The 18,757-nt window shown below is 39.8% G+C and overlaps 2 protein-coding genes across 5 annotated transcripts in view; one reads left to right on the top strand and one right to left on the bottom strand.

Moving 5' to 3' along the window:
• Positions 1 to 18,757, top strand: part of XPOT (exportin for tRNA) — a 168,513-nt gene that overhangs the window by 62,612 nt on the left and 87,144 nt on the right. The window lies entirely within an intron of this gene.
• Positions 1 to 18,757, bottom strand: part of C5H12orf56 (chromosome 5 C12orf56 homolog) — an 80,208-nt gene that overhangs the window by 30,968 nt on the left and 30,483 nt on the right. The window contains exons 3-5 of the mRNA XM_002687653.5: positions 13,646 to 13,718; positions 5,664 to 6,066; positions 1,904 to 1,977 (exon numbers count right to left, since the gene is read on the bottom strand). Coding sequence (XP_002687699.1) covers positions 1,904 to 1,977; positions 5,664 to 6,066; positions 13,646 to 13,718 — 550 coding nt within the window. The remainder of the gene's footprint in view (positions 1 to 1,903; positions 1,978 to 5,663; positions 6,067 to 13,645; positions 13,719 to 18,757) is intronic.

The raw sequence follows: 18,757 nt of genomic DNA, 5'->3' as shown, positions 1-18,757 counted from the left end.
GTAGGAGAGAGGACTTTCCATGATACATCATTATACACTTTGGAATTTTTATATATTCATTATGTTTTAACCATCTCATTCATTATTTTTTCTGATCTCATGTTGTCCTATCTTTGGCTAAATAAGGAGCCCCTTCATGGGTGCTCCTGTGCCCTTTAGTTTGGGCCCTGTTGCTCTTTGCCTTCTGCCTCAAGCTGTTTCAAATTCATTTGTGTATTTCCTGCCACAGGCCTAGAATTAGTCATTCTTCCAAGGAACTTTGGGTCCTTTTAATGGGGAATGAATTGTAACTTTTAAAATTAAACTTTCCCTTAGTTTATTTGCATCACCCCCAGTATATGTCACTTATCGTAAATCTCTCAAAACTCACTTATGACTTAATATCAAAGTTATTGGAATCATCAATTCACAGAGTGTTTTCTTTGTGCAAAGCACTGTTTTAAGTAAGAAAAATACAAAAATTAATAAGACATCCTTCTTACCTTCCAGGGTGGCAGTGATGATTTAGTTACTAAGTTGTGTCCAACTCTTGTGACCCCATGGACTGTAGCCCTCCAGGCTCCTCTGTCCATGTGATTTCCCAGGCAAGAATACTGGAGTGATTGTCATTTTCTTCTCTAAGGGATCTTCCTGACCCAGGGGTCAAACCCACGACTCCTGCATTGCAGGTGGATTCTTTACCCCTGAGCCACAAAGGAAGTCCATTGCCTTCCAAAAGCTCAAAATCTACTGGCAGTAATAGTCACATCACAAGTAACTGCTTCAATGTAAGGCTGACTGTGATGAGAACATAGTAGTACTATGAAGTCTGGATAAAATCCAAGTTCCTTTGTCTTGCATATAAGGTCCAGCCTCTATCTTATTTCATTCATTCATTCATTCATTCATTGTATAAAGCTTACTGGCAGTCTACTATGTGCTAGTGACCAAGGTACAGTCTCCCCTTAAGGATCATATTTCCTAATGGGGCAGCATGTAAACAAGCAATCCATAATACAGAGAAGACAGTGCTACAAGTTGTGTAACCACAGGATTTTATGGAGGGGCCCTCTTAACTTACTTTGAGAAATGATTTTTAGAAAAAGGGATAATGAGTTAAGACTTGAGCTGACATTTCTATGAAGAGGAAGAAGAGAAGTAGGTAAGTTCTAGAATGGATACCATCATGTTAGGATCCAGATGAACAGGGAGCTTTTTGAGACCTACAAGTTCTCTTGGATCAGGAATTTAAGGTAGGAGTGTGGGAGACACAACAGTTGAGGGGAGAAAAATAAAGAGATATCAGAAAGATTTGTAAAAAGGTGTTGTAGAGTGTAGACAATTCTAAGGGCACTGGGGAGCTCTTCAAAGGCTTTAAGGGAGAAGTGACATGATCAGATTTGTGCTTCTGAAAGATTCCTCTGTCATGCTGAGGAAAGGTCTATCAAGGTGCAAGAGTGAAGGCAGAGACGAGCAAGGAAAATACTGGTGGGAGCCCAAAACAGAAATAATTGGACATGAGCATATGGCAGTGGAAAGAAGTGGGTGTTATCCAGATATATTCAATAGGTACAATAAATCATGTGGTGATGACTGGATGTAGAGGGTGGGCATCTGGGGATCCAAGACCCTGGCTTAGGCTGTCTGGAGATACTGACATCATGCCCTGTTTAGGAAACATAGACAGAAGGTCAGGTCACAGAAGGAAGAGGCTGAGCCCTGTTTTGAATATGCTGACGTTTTGGCTCCTGTGACACATACAGGAAGTGATGTCCCATAGAGATTATAGTATTTGCAAGTCAGGGCATGAAGTGATATAGATATAAATGTGATGGTCAGCAACTCACAGAGTTAGGAGAGGCAAAGAGAACAACACCCCCACCCCCAACCTCCTATGTAACTCTGACCTGTCATCACTTCTTACCTGTATGGCTTTTGACTTCCAGTAGCAGGACTGAGCTCACTAACATATAGGGGATCTTGTAAAAGAGTAGCTTTCTGAAAGAGGAAAAAAGTGGGAATAGTTAGAATTTTTGTTGAATGAAAATCAATTCTGCTTACTTTTAGTCAATATCATATATCTATTCTTTAATCCCTTCTACAGTACATGATTTGTAACTCATTCCAGTATTTGATAATACCACAGGGAATTTTTCCTTACATAGTTTTTTAAAAGTTTAAACATAACACTTGCTCATTGTATCAACATCAAACAGTACAGAAATGTATAAATGATAAAAAGTTCCCTATCCCTCACCTCTTCTGTCTCAATTTTCAAAACACCTTGCTGTTGTTGGTTTGGTTTATATTCTTTCAGGCAGATAAAAACATATTAATTATAACATACATTTATAATATTTACACATTAGATGATATATATTTATAATATTTATTTAATACTAGCCACATCATATCACATGTTAATCCGGGGTCTTTTTTTCACTTAATACGTAGTGGACAGTTCTTCATATCTATATATAGAGATTTACTTCAGTCTTTTTAATAATTACAGTATTACATTGCCAAGATATACAATAATTTTTTTACCTGTTCCCCCTTTAATGGGGTTATTTTTTCCTTAAATTGTTAGTGTTGCCATTTCCCATTCATTCTGGGTCTTAAAACAAACTGGCATGTAATGTTCGGCAAGTTCTCTAAATAATTTTTTGTTTATTTTGAGGCTTAATAGACAGGTCAGAAGGGATTTCTGAAATGTTTCTGATTTACAGCTCCAAACAACTCCTGTCTTACTCCTTATAAACAGAGTATGGTGGTAGGTGGTGTGTAGGGGGGGATTATGTGCTTTGTCTTACTAGTTTTGTCATTATTCTATGTTTTTTTCTTTTTTTAAAAAAGCTGCCCTTTTTTCCTCTCCAAATTTATCCTTGCCTTAAATCTAGAATTTTAATTTGAGAATATTCCTTAGTTATTAAGCTTTCTAGCAGTTATCTTCACAACATAAGCGCAAAGAATTGCCATATTTTGTCTTCGTAAAATTTGAGATGCTAAACAACAGAGATCATAATTACTTTTGGTAAAATTTACAGATAAAATGGCTTATTCACAGAGACAACTCTTTGGAAACCCTTAAAATCAGAATGAGTGCTAATTTCTAACTGGATGGTTTAGGTTAATTTTACCTGAAAGTATACAGAGAGTTAAGATGTCTTTTCCCAGGAGCATTTCCATACCTCAACAGGAAAGAAATGTCAGACGCAACAGATCAATTACCCAAGATAAATGTGCCTGATTTAGGAGATTATTTTTTTTCCATTTCCTAAAATCTATGAAGATAGCCAAGACTAACCAAGGGTAACCACCCTAATTAGAGAATCCAACAATGTCACAAAAAAAGTTACATTTTTTTAAATGTTTATATTGAGTTAATACCGTTTTCACTAGAATAAATGCTAGCCTAATTGATTCATCATTTGTATATGAAATATTTGCTTACTTGTTTTCCTTCTTTCAAGGGATAGAACGTTGTTTAATAATAATGTCTGCCAACTCATAAGGATAACCCCCTCCATCCACATTATTTCAGTGCATAGAAAAAAAATCAGTCTATCTGGGTTCAAATCCCAGTTCTGTGTTAGTTGTATAACCTTGAATATATTATTTAACTTCCCTATACCTCAGTTTCCTCATCTATGAGATGAGAATAACAGTCTTCCTCATAGGACTATTGTACAGATTAAATGAGTTAATATACAGAAAGCATCAGCACAGTTAATAACATTGATAATAACACTGCATGTTAGTTATTTGTTGTTGCTTTTATCATCAGAAGGGCTATGAGTTGGCCCATCTGACTTACCCCAAGCATGCCTCTACTGCAGAATTTTAAAGTAGTACTTAAAACTAGGAGTTAGTTAATTCTGGAAGTATAAACAGTTATTTTGAAATATTTACGCAGATTTTTAAAAGTCAATTAAGTTTTGGGTTTTCTATTAGAATATATAAGGCCTTCTCTTAAGAGATCAAGATTTTCCCTCTATTTATGATTCACATACATTCTTAATTTGGAGAAAGCTGTTTAAAATTTTACAGATGAATTTTAAACATTTAGCATTTAATTTAAACATTAAATATTCTGAACTGTGTTATGAGAAAAAAACTAGAGTTGCCTTGCAGTCTTCCAAATTTGGGCCTCTTATAAAACCCCTCCTTCCTAGCTTCTTCTGAGTGATAAGAGTCTTTCATACCTCTTAACAATGGCACCCCACTCCAGTACTCTTGCCTGGAAAATCCCATGGATGGAGGAGCCTGGAAGGCTGCAGTCCATGGGGTCGCTAAGAGTCGGACACGACTGAGTGACTTCACTTTCACTTTTCACTTTCATACATTGGATAAGGAAATGGCAACCCACTCCAGTGTTTTTACCTGGAGAATCCCAAGGACGGGGGAGCCTGGTGGGCTGCCGTCTATGGGGTTGCACAGAGTCAGACACGACTGATGCGACTTAGCAGCAGCAGCAGCAGCAGCAACATTATTATGAAAGACTCTTTTCACTCAGAAGGGCTTCCTTTATGGCTCACCTGGTAAAGAATCCACCTACAATGCGGGAGACCTGGGTTCAATCCCTGGGTTGGGAAGATCTGATGGAGAAGAGATAGACTACCCACTCCAGTATTCTTGGGCTTCCCTTGTGGCTCAGCTGATAAAGAATCCATCCACAATGCAGACCTGAGTTAGTCCTGTATAGTCCATGGGGTTGAAAAGAGTCAGATACAACTGAGTGACTTCCATTTCAACATTATTATATTTGAAGATCAGTAATAAAAATTATGTATCACTGAAGGGAACTAAAAAGGGTCATATTATAAAACTGATCCTGGCGTTATAAAAAGATTACTAAATGAGAGTTCTGACTCTGCCTCTAAACTTAGTACACAATGTTGAGTAAGTTACTTAGAATTTTTTTTTGCTTCAGTCTCTTCATTTATAAAATAAAGGACATAAGCCAGGTGATCTCTGTAAAATTATCTGATCTTATGACAATGACTCCCACTAACCTACTTTCAGTACCACAGCTAAGAAATAATGAAACATTGACAGTGTTGAGCTTTGTCCTCACTGAAAGCTGAATGGTTAAGAAATCACCCCTTGTGTGCGTGCTAAGTCACTTCAATTGTGTCCAACTCTTTGCAACGCTATGGACCATAGCTCACCAGGCTCCTCTGTCCATGGGATTCTCCAGGTGAGAATACTGGAGTGGGGTGCCATGCCTTCCTCCAGGGGATCTTCCTGACCCAGGGATCGAACCTGTGTGTCTTAAATCTCCTGCATTGGCAGGCAGGTTTTTTACCACTACCGCCACCTGGGAAGCCTGAGAAATCACCCCAGCTAACTGTAAAAAGAACCACACTGCTCACAAATATTCCAAAATACGACCTGTCTCCAACCTTCCTCACTGATTCCTATGAGACTTATGGCCAACTCCCCTATTTATTACCTGCCTCATGAAACCTCAGGCCCATCACCTTTTCTTTAAGACACTTTTCATTAATGAGCATTTTCCCTATTGCAGTAGCCTGATAAAATCATCACCTTAATTGTCCAGTGCATTGTGTCTTTCACTATCTTAAATCCCAAGGTTAAGTTTCCAAAATGGGGAGGAAGAGCAGGGAAGCCTATCCTAAAAAATAATACTCAAGCTGAGGTTAACTTAGGAGGGTACTTACTATAATATAATTGTTCCATGAACTTTTTAAGTGCAGAAATATTGATGACGTTGTGGAAATAACATACAAATGAAGTTCTGACTCCTTTCTCTCTAGGTTTGGGTTGCTCTGTAAAGGGGAAGCCAGGGTGGAATTTCCTAAGTAAAACTCATTTCCGTTCCCATTGCACTTGAAAGGGATTTCACTTAGAGAGTCTTTGTGATCTGAAAGCCCCTGGGGTTCTTTTGTGTCTGTTATACAAAATGGCCCACTAGCTTTTCTACTGGCTGATGTGAGCTGACAACTTCTGGAGGGGTTAGGTAAGGGTCCACGGGCTCTTTGGCCATGAAGGGACAGCTTCTTCAGGTCTGAAGGAGGGCCAAGAATTGAATCCTTGGATGCTGTGCTGCTCTCCTGGTGGTACCTGTCAGGTAGAATTTAGAGTTAAACATAATATTCAGAATTTAACAGAAAGGAACAAAGAGAACCCAGTGGCCCATTGCAGCAGTTCGAGTCTGAAAGTAAAAGTCTTCACATATAGGGAATGCTTGTTAGGAGAAAGGAGCGATTTACTCTCACCTGCTGTTCACCACTGACCTAGAGGAGTTATGGTATAATTCTTCAGTATATATTCCTGCTTTCAGAAATAGAATTTTACCCTATGTCATTTAAAGAGGCATTTTTTTTTTTACATCTAAAGCATTATGCCTGTCCTTCACAGAACCCAATACTCCTAGTGAAAGGACTTTTCATTCAAGTTTTGAAACTTGATTGTTCTTTCATTGTGCATTTCTGATGGATACCATAAAGAAAAAACTATTCATGTGGAGAGATGTGAAGAGAGATTTTCTTAAATGGTGTTTTCTTTGACTCATGTTTTGCTAATACTCTTCTGATCTTTCCAATATCATTGCAATAGCATCAGCAGTTTTTTTTCAGAATCAATCTTTGTCCCATCTTTTGTCTTCCCTGTTCTCTCCAGCTCACCATGACCCATTTCTTTTCTCTGCAGCCCAAGGAAGCAAGGGGCAGAGGCTAAGAAGTTGCAGAGTATGAGATCCAAGTTCTAATCCAGGCTCTGCCACTCAGTGGTTATGTGACTTTGATTGACCTAAGCCTTAATTTCCTAATTTTAAAATAGGAACCAAGAGAACCACGTTATTGGGTTTCTGTGAGGATTAAGTAAGAAAATAGATGCAATACTCAATAGATGCTAGCTATTAATCACTCAGTAGGTGCTAGCTATTAATATTACCCTATATTGTCTTGAATTGCTATTTTATCATTTTATATTAATTAATCTTGTCTCCCTTATGAGACTGGAACCTCTATGAAAGTTGGAAACCACTTTGTTTTTATTTGTTCGTAATTTTAAACAGGTGTAGAATTCATTCGTCATCTGTACAATGCTATGAACTAGGCTGACTGTCAATTCTCAGCTCCCTCTTCCACTGACTTTACATATGTGTACATGTATGCACGCACATACACACGCACGAACATGCAAGTGCTCAAAAGTGATAGCTTTTCTTTATTCTTGTAGATGATATTTTCTAAAATTTTCTCTATGGGAATTGAATTAAATAGCCAGTGCACAGATTATGTTAGATAATGTTATGAAATTAGGTTAAAATGTTCATTTTAGGCACTACATATGTTAAACTAAGATCATGGCATCCAGTCCCATCACTTCATGGCAAATAGATGGGGAAACAGTGAAAACAGTGACAGACTTTATTTTGGGGGTGCTCCAAAATCACTGCAGATTGTGACTGCAGCCATGAAATTCAAAGACGCTTGCTCCTTGGAAGAAAAGCTATGACCAACCTAAGCAGCATATTAAAAAGCAGATACATCATTTTGCCAACAAAGGTCCATCTAGTCAAAGCTATGGTTTTTCCAGTAGTCACGTATGGATGTGAGAGTTGGACTATAAAGAAAGCTGAGCACTGAAGAATTGATGCTTTTGAACTGAGGTGTTGGAGAAGACTCTTGAGAGTCCCTTGGACTGCAAGGAGATCCAACCAGTCCATCCTGAAGGAAATCAGTCCTGAATATTCATTGGAAGGACTGATGCTGAAACTCCAATACTTTGGCCACCTGATGCAAAGAACTGACTCATTTGAAAAGACCCTGATGCTGGGAAAGATTGAAGGCAGGAGGAGAAGGGGACAACAGAGGGTGAGACGGTTGGATGGCATCACCGACTCAATGGACATGAGTTTGAGTAAGCTCCGGGTGTTGGTGGTAGACAGGGAGGCCTGGCATGCTGCAGTCCATGGGGTTGCAAAGTGCTGGACACGACTGAGTGACTGAACTGAACTGATCTTAAAGGTCAGCAAAATGATTTCAGGTAATTACAGAAAGGTCCACTTGAAGTGACTGTAATTTACTCAGTTGTATGAAAAATGTATTATTTTAGAGAGTTAAAAAGAGTTTCTAACAAGGATTACCTTTTTGACAGCATAAATTAAAATGCCACAGACATTATAGCTTCACCAATTAAGCAAGCCAACCATAAAGCTAAACTGTATTTTTCATTTAAAATTCAGTAATACCCACTCTTAGTAGTCTGATTAAAGAGTAGTTCATTATTAAGCAAGAGTTCTAGAACCTTGAATTTCCACACTTGTCGACTTCATATTTATAGTACTAGGTTGCTAAAAGTCAAATGTTTTTCTAATGAGCTGATTATGTATCTCTAGGGAGAGCCCAGCCATAAAGGAGTAAGCAATGAGATAACTGGAAAAGATAACTCCAAGATCAAAATTATGCACAAATGACTTTTCTCCTTTTCCCCTCCACATCAAACACAGCTACATTCACTCCTTGAGGCTGAAACCATCAAGTTAAAGCCACAGGCCAAAAAGCAACAGGCAACATTAAACAGCTTCAGAAAAATCCATTAGATGCAAAGTCGACTAAAAATACAAAGTACATATATGCTAGTGTATTGATTCTATCAAGAAATGAGGAAAAATGTTAAGTAGAATTTATTTAACTTCTTTCTCATCTTTTTCAAAAGTTTTAAAATCAAATACAAAAAAATAATTATTTGATTTTTAAATTCTTAAGAAGGAAGAGAAAGAAGTTAAATACGAAAATGGGGAATTTAGTTTTCATGGAGAGCAAAGCACCTATTCAAGGAAGTAGTCAGATTAATGTATAAAATAGAAAAAACAAGCAGAACAATAAAAACAATGATTCTTCCATAAAAAAATTATATAAGCCTAGATCTTAAGATGTAGAATTTCAGCTCTCCTGAATTAAAAAATTCCCCATGAAGGCTCTACTAAAGCAGAATTGGTGAGATATAAGCAATTTTATGTAAAATAATTCAAAACTGGAAAGCAATTATCAGTATTTAAGTGTAATCAAGAGGCTGGCAGAGACCAGTACCAAACGTATCATGTGACCCAGAGTCACATAACATAATATTCAACACAGTTAGCACTCTGAATAGTACATTTTATGGCAACCTACTCCAGTATTCTTGCCTGGAGAGTCCCAAGGACAGAGTTGCCTGGCAGGCTACAGTCCATAGGGTCAAAAAGAGTCAGACATGCCTGAAGCATCTTAGCACACACACATGCCAAATTATTGCACAATAGCATTTTTATTAGCTTTTAAAGAAAGTACTTATTTTAATTTTGGCTGTGCTGGGTCTTCATTGCTGCGTGAGCTTTTCTCTAGACGGGGCAACCAGGGGCTCCATTCCAGTTGTAGTATACAGGCTTCTCCTTGCGGCAGCTGCTCCTGTTGTGGACCACGAGCTCCAGGTGCACAGGCTTCAGTAGTTGGGGCACGTGGGCGCAGTAGTTGCAGCTCCTGGGCTGTAGAGCACAGGCTCGGTAGTTGTGGCACACCAACTTAGTTGCTTCTCAGCATGTGGGGTCTTCCTGGACCAGGGATTGAACTCATCTCCTGCACTGGCAGACAGATTCTTTACCACCGAGCCACCCGGGAAGCCCACACAATAGCATTTTTATTCTTTAAATACTATATTATTAGTGGGAGTAGAAAAGAGGGAAGTTATTCTGTTCCAAGACTTGATCAAGGATTCTGAGGATGCCGAATAGGTTATTGTTTAGTGACTGACTTGCAGATAATTAGCAATAACAACAGAGCTAAGTTTAATAGGGATTTACTAAGTGTCACACACAGTTCAAGCACTTCACATGTACAGTTGACCCTTGAACAACATGAGGTTGGGGCGCTGACCCTCTGCATAGTTGAAAATGAACACATAACACTTTAGAGTCACCCCTCTGTATCCAGGGTTCCATATCTGAGGATTGTGTAGGACTGTAGTACGTACCTATTAAAGAAATATGCATATAAATGAACCCGCAAAGTTCAAACCTGTGTTGTTCAAGGGTCAACCGTACGTGATTTAGTTCTTTATATATCATCCCCATGGGACAGGTACCATTGTGAGCCCCATCCTACGATGAGGAGTGAAGCCCTGGGAAGGTGAAATAGTCCAAGACACAGTCCAGACTTGAGGTCATCCAGTGTGACTACTGAGCCTGCATGATTTTCTCTACTATGCAGAAAAGAATAACACAGCTCCCTTTTTCTAGTTTCTGCCAAGAAATGTTTCTTCTTAGAGAAAGATATAAGGTTCAACTTCTTCATTGTTTTTTTCCCTTCTATTTTGCTAATGATATTAAGTGCAACACATTCTCATATCATAAGGGTGCCAAGGTGGTCACCTCTGTCATGTGGTGGCGGTTTAGTCACTCAGTCACGTCTGACTCTTGCAACCCCATGGACCGTAGCCTGCCAGGCCTCTGTCCATGGGATTCTCCAGGCAAAACTACTGGAGTGGGTTGCGATTTCCTTCTCCAGGGGATCTTCCCAACACAGGGATTGAACCCGGGTGAATTCTGTTTATTAAACAGACCGATTTCTTCAGTTCATCCTTCTACTTGCCATGCCCTATTAGCTAGATATCAGTAGAGGCTATAAACAGATGTAAACTTAGATCAAAACCCACCCTAGTGGGTATAAGCTGAGCAGATCTAGACTGAGGGCTAAGCATTGTCACTCTGCTCCTTTTGGATTATTCAGGGTGAACTCAGTTGAATTTATATAAATCTGACTCTGTGCCAGCACTGTAAAAATGTTCCGTTGATCTCTATGTTTTCCTTTTATATGTGCAAGCAATAGGCAGTCTTTTCCCTGCCAGCGTTAGGGGACTCTTAAGTAGGTCACAATAAACTTTTCCTCAAGGAGCATTTTGAGGAGACATCTGCTTGGCTTTTCTCCTGTAAAATGTTTGAGTACACGGAACTATGCACTAATGAAGAGCTATACTAAAGATAGAGGAACCGAAGTACTGAATCTCATTATCAGAGATCATCACTAGTCTGTTTTCCATCCCTCAGGTGTTAAAAGGTCTGTTGTTTACTATTACCTTGAAAAGTAATCATATTTATGTAAGTCTGATGTCCCAAGATAACTGCTTCCTTCTTACGACCTGCAGCTTCTCATAATTAGGCCTAAAACTTTATACCACAGAGGTGTTTCAAAGCCCTCTACACGATAACATTCTTCAGCCCTCTAATTAGTGTTTATCATAGCCTGCCTTTTGTTTACACTTCTGACTCAAATGTTTAATTACGAAGATGGTAGTCCTAGAAAACTATGGATAGCAGACCTAACTCTCCCACCCCGACCTATATTCACTCCTCTCCTCCACACACGGAGCACACAGAAGCTGCCATGTTTTTAAACCTCTTGGTTATGGTAGATATTTTTAGCAGTGAATCATTTATTCAAGCTAGGAATCAGAGACTTCCCAGGATGTTTTTTTTTTTTTTGGTTGTGGTGGGTCTTCAGCTCTTCTAAAACTCTCAGACTCTTTGTTGCTGTGCATGGGCTTTCTCTAATGGAGGCATGTGGGCTTCTCGTTGCTGTGGTTTCTGTTGTTGCAGAGCACAGGCTTTAGGGCACATGGGCTTCGGTAGTTCTGGCACACAGGCCTAGTTGCCCCGTGGCATGTGGGATCTTAGTTCTCAGACCAGGATTCAAACCTGTGTCCCCTGCACTGGCAGGAGGATTCTTAACCACTGGACCACGAGGGAGGTCCCAGGATTTTTTAATTTGGTGCAAGAAAGTATGTGAGTTAGCCACCATGTAGTGGTGGGAGCAATAAAAAGTGAATTTAAGACAGCTGTTGACTTTGCTGTCCCAGAGAGGACATGTTATTCAGTGAAAGAAAATGAAGCTGATCCACAAACATCCAAGGACACAGAGACAAAGTTCTGTGGCACTCAAGTCCCCAGTTCCAGGTATGCCTCATCCACCTTCATGCTTACCATTCCTACATTCCTGTGGTGTGGTTTCTAACTTTTGCTGATTTTTCTCACTGTTGTACATCTGAAATCAATCACAGAGCCCAACAAACAGAATATACCAGATTTAACAGGTAAGATAGATGGATCTACATTTATATCTATATATATCTACTGAATGAATGTTGAATAAAATGCATTGCCCTCTAATTCCAATATTGCCTAAATTCCCCTTTTAACCTATGTTGGACGTCAGCCACTTTTAACAGAGTTCTAACCTCCGAGATAACCTACAACTACAACACCTACTGCATACATTACTTATACATCTCTTTTATTTTTCTAAACTGGAAGAAAACAATGAGGCTATCAGAGAGTGGTCTAGAAAAATTAGGGCACTGTACACCAAATGTGAAATAAGGAATGTTGAACTTGAGAGCATGTGGGGCTATCCACTGGCACGGCCCCTCCCTCAATACTTCCATTTACGCAAGCCATGTTAGAAACATCACTTAGTGCCTTGAGACAGGAAGGCAGAGACCGCTCCTCCAAGAATCTAGTAACTTATGGTGCTCAGGGTAACAATGGAATTGCAACCCCTTGAAACATGGCTTCTGATCACATGGATTTATATCAAATCATGCTCCTCTAAGCCTATCTGACACAAGCCAGGCTTCCTAAACCAATTCTTTTTCTTTTGGTGAGGAAAAAAAGTTATAATAGTGACATTTAGGTTTAGAAGACCTTTGTACATCATTGTGCAAGGAGAGAAGGTGAGTATGAAAGTAAGTACAGTGGGAAAAGGACCCTGCCCAGTATCCTGAGTTACTACACAGCATGGTGCACCATGGGTCTGTGTGTACTTCTCAAATACAAGTTCACTTTTTCTTTGCACCATTTTACAATGTTTTCCTAACCTGGCTATTCCTCCCATGTCATACCTGACTTTCAGGGCCCCAACACACCTTAATTTTCCCCCTGCCTGTCATCCCCTGAATCAGAGCTCTTAGAATCCTATGCTCCCCTCCTCTTTCTAGTGTCTAGATACTTAAAGTGTGTAATAGAACCATACTTTGAGTTGTGCAGCTTAGGAAACTCCTTTTAAAATTTACACATGTTCCAGTTTTCCCCTGCCTCTATCGTAGCTTCTACCATTCCCACAACTGCAATATCTGGATCACCATGTATGATTCCTTCAACAACTGTCATCTGACATCTTGACTCCTCCCCCAAACTCAATAAAACCTTTCTCCTTATTAAATCTCTCTGACAATTTGCTCAAACTCATTGAGGACACTTAGCATGCATACTTTGCAGTATCTTCATTTATGCAAATATCATATGTCCTGGTTAGAATCAGCTTCTCAAGGGTAGGAACTATATCTTACTCATTGTTGTATCTATTACAGGGACAAACTTCCTACTACACAGAATCAGAGTTCAGTAAGTGTTTTCGAATTTGATTTTAATCATTTACTTATATTGAGACACTGTATAGTCCATTGAAATGGGAAAATTTATAGTTTATAACTAACTGGATTTGAATTTAGAAGAAAGCCTCCCCAAATACCTTCATAATTATATATATGAGATAAACAGAACTCAATTCGAAGATTTTAGTAGAGTAAAAGCACTTTAAAAAGCCAATTGAAATGTAAAATAAATTTTGGTCAGCAAGTTAAAAACATAAACCAACAATCTCACCTGAAAATGGATTCATTCAGACTGTTAGACTTTTTGCCTCTCCAAAAGATAGGCCCATTATTCTCTTCTTTGACTAAGGAAAAAAGAAAAGTTAATTGGTCATTAATTACATAGTTTGAGCTTATAAAGAAGCTATAGTTACAGGTACTGATTTGATGACTCTTGCATTTATTTATTTAGCTGCGTTGAGTCTTAGTTGTCTCATGCAGGATCTTTCACTGCAGCACACGGACTCTCTAGTTGTTGCTCAGGCTCAGTAGTTGTGGCACTTGGGCTGCCTGAACCCTAGAGGGAGGTTCCTCACAGGCTCTTCAGTCCCTGGAGCAGGCCCCCAGGTTTCTTCCACTATTTGGCTCTTCTCTTCCCCCTTTGGATTCCCTAAGAGGCTCCAAAATCTTTTCAATAAATTCTCTTTGGCATTAAGGCAGAATCAAATTGTTTGTACTTGCAAGCTAATAACCTTTACTAATACGTAAGTGTTTAGGACCCCAGTCATCACAGGCGCTTGAAATGGTAGGCATTTCACAAATTCAGTACTAAATGTGATACAAATAACACCTTTGGTTTTTGTTAGAATTAAGTAGAACATATTAGTAGAACACCTGTGGCCTAGGGGTCAGACAAGTTTGAGCTTATCTCTTCTTCAGGACCACATATTACAGGATGTCTAGGAGGTGAACCACAGGAGTCATATGTACAAACTCCTTTCCTGGGCAGTACCCAAGCCACGAAACAGGCAGCTTGGAGAAACGGAAACACAGAGTACAGCACTGCCGGCATGCTGGAGGGGAAAGAGAGTGCTGGGGCTGCTTCACTGAGAAGCTGATACTACCCACAGTCAGCCTGTACCTAGCTAGCTTCAAGTCATCTCTTAAATCTGATTTCATCCAAGTTCACCAACCAAACTTGAACTTTGTCTTTTTGTGTACGAGGACACTAAGAGGTTGTGACAAAACTTTAGTGTCAGTGTCCCTGCCTCTCTATATTAGCTTTTTAATTTGTAACAATGGAGTGGCTAAGCTTAGGATCATCTGTTCTCCACTGAGAAATGAAGTATGGCTAGAGTTGTGTTTCAGCACTTGGTGGGATGTCTGGTCTCCTGGATGCCAGTGATTGGAACCTGGCAGGGCTATACTGGCAATAATGACAAGAGAGCCTGAATACAGATAATAGAGAGATCTGCCCCTGTGTTATCTCGTGTGCACCAGCAGTCTTCAATCTTCTTCAGTAGCTTAGGTAGGAAGTCCTTCAGCCAGTTCGGCACAGTGTGTGTCTGATGGTACATGGTGCTGGTCAGCTGAGGAATACTTTCAGAAGCAACATGCCAAAAAGAATGAACCTGCTGTTTTGCCTGTAGGAGGTTTGATTATATTTGTCAAATCTTATTCCTCTGGGGAAGACCGACAAGCTTATGTATTGATAAAAATTATCCAGAGACTTCCCTGGCAGTCCAGTGGCTAGGAGTCTGCGCTCCCAATGCAGTGGGCATGGGTTCCATTCCTGGTCGGGGAACTTTTATCCCACGAGCTGCATGGAGCAGCCCAAAATTTTTCTTTTAAAAAGTTATCCATTTAACCTAAGAGACTCATCAGTGTCTTGTTGTTTTGGCTTTACCCCACATCACTAGTTTTAAAAAACATCTAGGTTTTAGGTTTAAAATAAAAATTATGCACATACACATGTATACATATGCACAGACATATAAAAAACTTTGATTCTGTTTTTGTTTCATTAAATTATTGTGTCTTGTTCTGGTTTGGGATTAGTCTACCTCACTTTATGCCAGTGTTTCAAAATATGCCACTAAAACCTTTAAGGTCTTTTCCATGATTCTAGAACTGCAGTGATCAATTTGGTAGCCATGAGCTACCTGTGGCTATTAACATTAAAATTAACTAAAAATTCAGTTAGTAGCACTAGTCATCTGAGGTCCTCAACAGCCACAGGTAGCTGATGGATACCGTTTAGACATAATGAGACTAGATATGGAACAATTCCATCATTGCAGAAAGTTCTATTGGATAGCGCTATTCTAGAATGTACCTGAAACTAATGGGCATTGATAACCCCATTCATTCTAGAGCTCGTACTGTTAATACAGCTCACCACTGGCACTCTGCTGTCACCAAGGTTGTTCATTCAGAGTTTACTAATCATGCCCTTCATCTGTGCGCGCATACTAAGTCGCTTCAGTTGTGTCTGACTCTTTGCAACCCTATAAACTGTAGTCCGCAGGCTCCTCTATCCACGGGATTCTCCAGGCAAGAATACTGGAGTGGGTTGCCATAAAATGTGCAATTCAGAGTGCTAACTGTGGCCCATACAGGTTTACATGTGTACTATAGAGAAAAGCCTCTTTGTAGCTCCAGAAAAGTTGGGCCTAATTAGAAATCCTGCTTTAAAATATGGTAATTAAACTCAGTATTTATATTAAAAATGATCTGAAATTTTGAGCCTCCTTTGTTAAGATGATCTACTTGATTGGAGTGGGAGCACCTTTACCACATGACACAAATATTCCCTAGGCTTTCACCCAAGAGATTTGGAGTTCTAATAATTATCTTTATTTAAATACTCAGTAATTAATGTGAGTGGCTTCTCTAGGCATGGCATCATCATTATTAACATGAAGGACTCTAGTAATGACTACCGTCAAATAGACGCTTAGATAGGTTTGAGCGTATCTCTTGCTTCAGAATTACATATTACAGAATGTCCAGGAGGTGAACCACTGGGGTCCTGTGAACAGAGCAATACCTAACCCAGGAATAAGCAGCTTGGAGGCCAAGAGGAATCTGAGCACATCAGTGCTGACTTGCTGGAAAGGGGGCATGTTTTTTATCCTCCAGTGTGTGCTACGTATGACTCCTTGAAACAGCAATCATTTCCTGTTTTTGAAAATCCCTTTGCCAAAGTGTCAGATGGTACCTTTGGAAATGAAAATAGAGGAGAGGAGGGGAGAGGTGTCATTCCATGAATGTGTGTGTGAACAAAGGATACGTTTTAAAAGACTCTTCACTGTTTTTAACATCATTTGCAAAGTTTCTAGGAATTTAAATTTCATAAAACTTCTACCTATAATTGGCTTCTTTAATGCATGTTTTCATCTTCTTATACGTGTTAAGGGAAAGAAGCCAAGAATAATTATGCTTGTGGACAAGGATAAATATGCATTTAAGGCAACCAACACCAGTTAGATATCCTAATTAGTGTGACAGGAGACCTGGTGAGCAACCAGGGATTTAACAAGTTTGCTAATTAGAGCAGCTTTTAAAAACAGCCGCCATGCTCTAGAGTGTCGATGTGGTAAGGTCCTTATCCAGGACAGTGTACAAACACTGGACATTTTTCTCACACTCAGTAGCTCTTCAGTACTCCAAAAGGTTGACCCTGATTTTGAGTGGAGTCCAGTGAAGAGTGAACAGGCTGATACTGGTTGGTCTGTCTACACTGGCTAGATGCCAGAGGTGGAAGGGCCTATCCAGTGAGCCACCGTGGATCTCATTCTTTCTTTCTCTCTCCATGCTAAGCATGCAGTCTTCATAGCTGCCTACTTTCCTGCTGTGTGCCCAGCCCTGGCCACATGATTTCACATAATGCAATGACCTTGTGACGCTAGTAACAGAGACAAGGACGCTGAGGCTCACAAAAAAGTTGAGTGACTTGCAGACAGTCATACAGCTGGGAAAAGTGAGAACCAGTATGCAAATCTGGCTTAGCTGAGTCCCAAGTCTATGCCTTTTTTTCTGCTTTTCACCAGCTCCCAGTTATAGGGATGGATACTTTAAAGGACTCCTTTGTATACATGTACATTTCATATACATATATCAAATACATATATATGTGTATTTTTCATGCACAAAATAAGACCAAGAAAGTAAGCAGTGCCATGCTGAACTATATAATCTATTTTTATCCAGTCACCCTTGAATTTTTAAAACTTCTCCATGAGAAATGTTTGGGAAGGGCCCAAAGCGTGAAACCTAGAAACAGGCTGCCAGGAGTCCGGACTCCCCACCTCCCTTTCTCTAGATCATCTGCATCTCCTTAGGCACAACTGGAAAATCACACACTGAGCTCCCTAAAAACAAGATCTAAAGGTGACTTTTCATGTTTTTAATCTAGATGTGAATCATTCTTGGGAACAGATTTCCAACCAATATTTTTGAATGAAGAGTGAATGCTGTTGCTGCTGCTACTGCTAAGTCACTTCAGTCGTGTCCGACTCTGTGCGACCCCATAGATGGCAGCCCACCAGGCTCCCTTGTCCCTGGGATTCTCCAGGCAAGAACACTGGAGTGGGTTGCCATTTCCTTCTCCAATGCATGAAAGTGAAAGACAAAGTGAAGTCGCTCAGTCGTGTCCGACTCTTCGCAACCCCATGGACTGCAGCCTACCAGTCTCCTCCGTCCCATGGGATTTTCCAGGCAAGAGTACTGGAGTGGGGTGCCATTGCCTTCTCCGGTGAATGCTGTTGATAAACCACAATTATCAGGGCAGGGCTGGTGACTCCCTTGCTGGTAAGAGGCCCAGGGTTCAGAGAGATGACTATAAGGAGTTTTCCTAAAGCCAGGTGTTCACAATCTTTCTGGTTACCCCCTCACAATCTTTCTGGTTACCCCCTGCACTTCTTCACCAGGTCTTTTCATTAAAATCTCTGATTGTTGATAAGGTTACTAAAATCAAACAAGCACTGACCAAAGGGAATTCAGAGTCTAACTCATTCTTTTTTTAAACCAATATTTAGTGAAAACACTTTCCTCTCTTTTTTTCTTTCTTCTTTTATTTTCCTTCCTCCCTTTCTTTCTTCCATACATTTCTTTCCTTCCTTTCTACTCATGGCAAACTAGGCCCAGGCACTATGCTGCTGATCATGGATAGCCAGCTTATCCTCAGTGTGAAGAACCGAATCTTCTCAACATCGTTAATCATAGGGAAAAGCAAGTCAAAACCACAGTGTGCTGTCACTTCACACCTGCTAGGATGACTCATCAAAAGGTCAAAAGATAACACGTGTTAGCAAGGATGCAAAAAAAGAGAACCTTCATGCACTGTTGGGAGGGAATCTAAGTTAGTACAGCTATTCTGGAAAATGGTATGGAAGTGCCCCCC

Source organism: Bos taurus, chromosome 5, assembly GCF_002263795.3.
Source record: "Bos taurus isolate L1 Dominette 01449 registration number 42190680 breed Hereford chromosome 5, ARS-UCD2.0, whole genome shotgun sequence".
Taxonomy (NCBI): Eukaryota; Metazoa; Chordata; class Mammalia; order Artiodactyla; family Bovidae; genus Bos; species Bos taurus.
The sequence above is the reverse complement of the archived record's forward strand: the minus strand, read 5'-3'. Positions and strand labels throughout refer to the sequence as shown.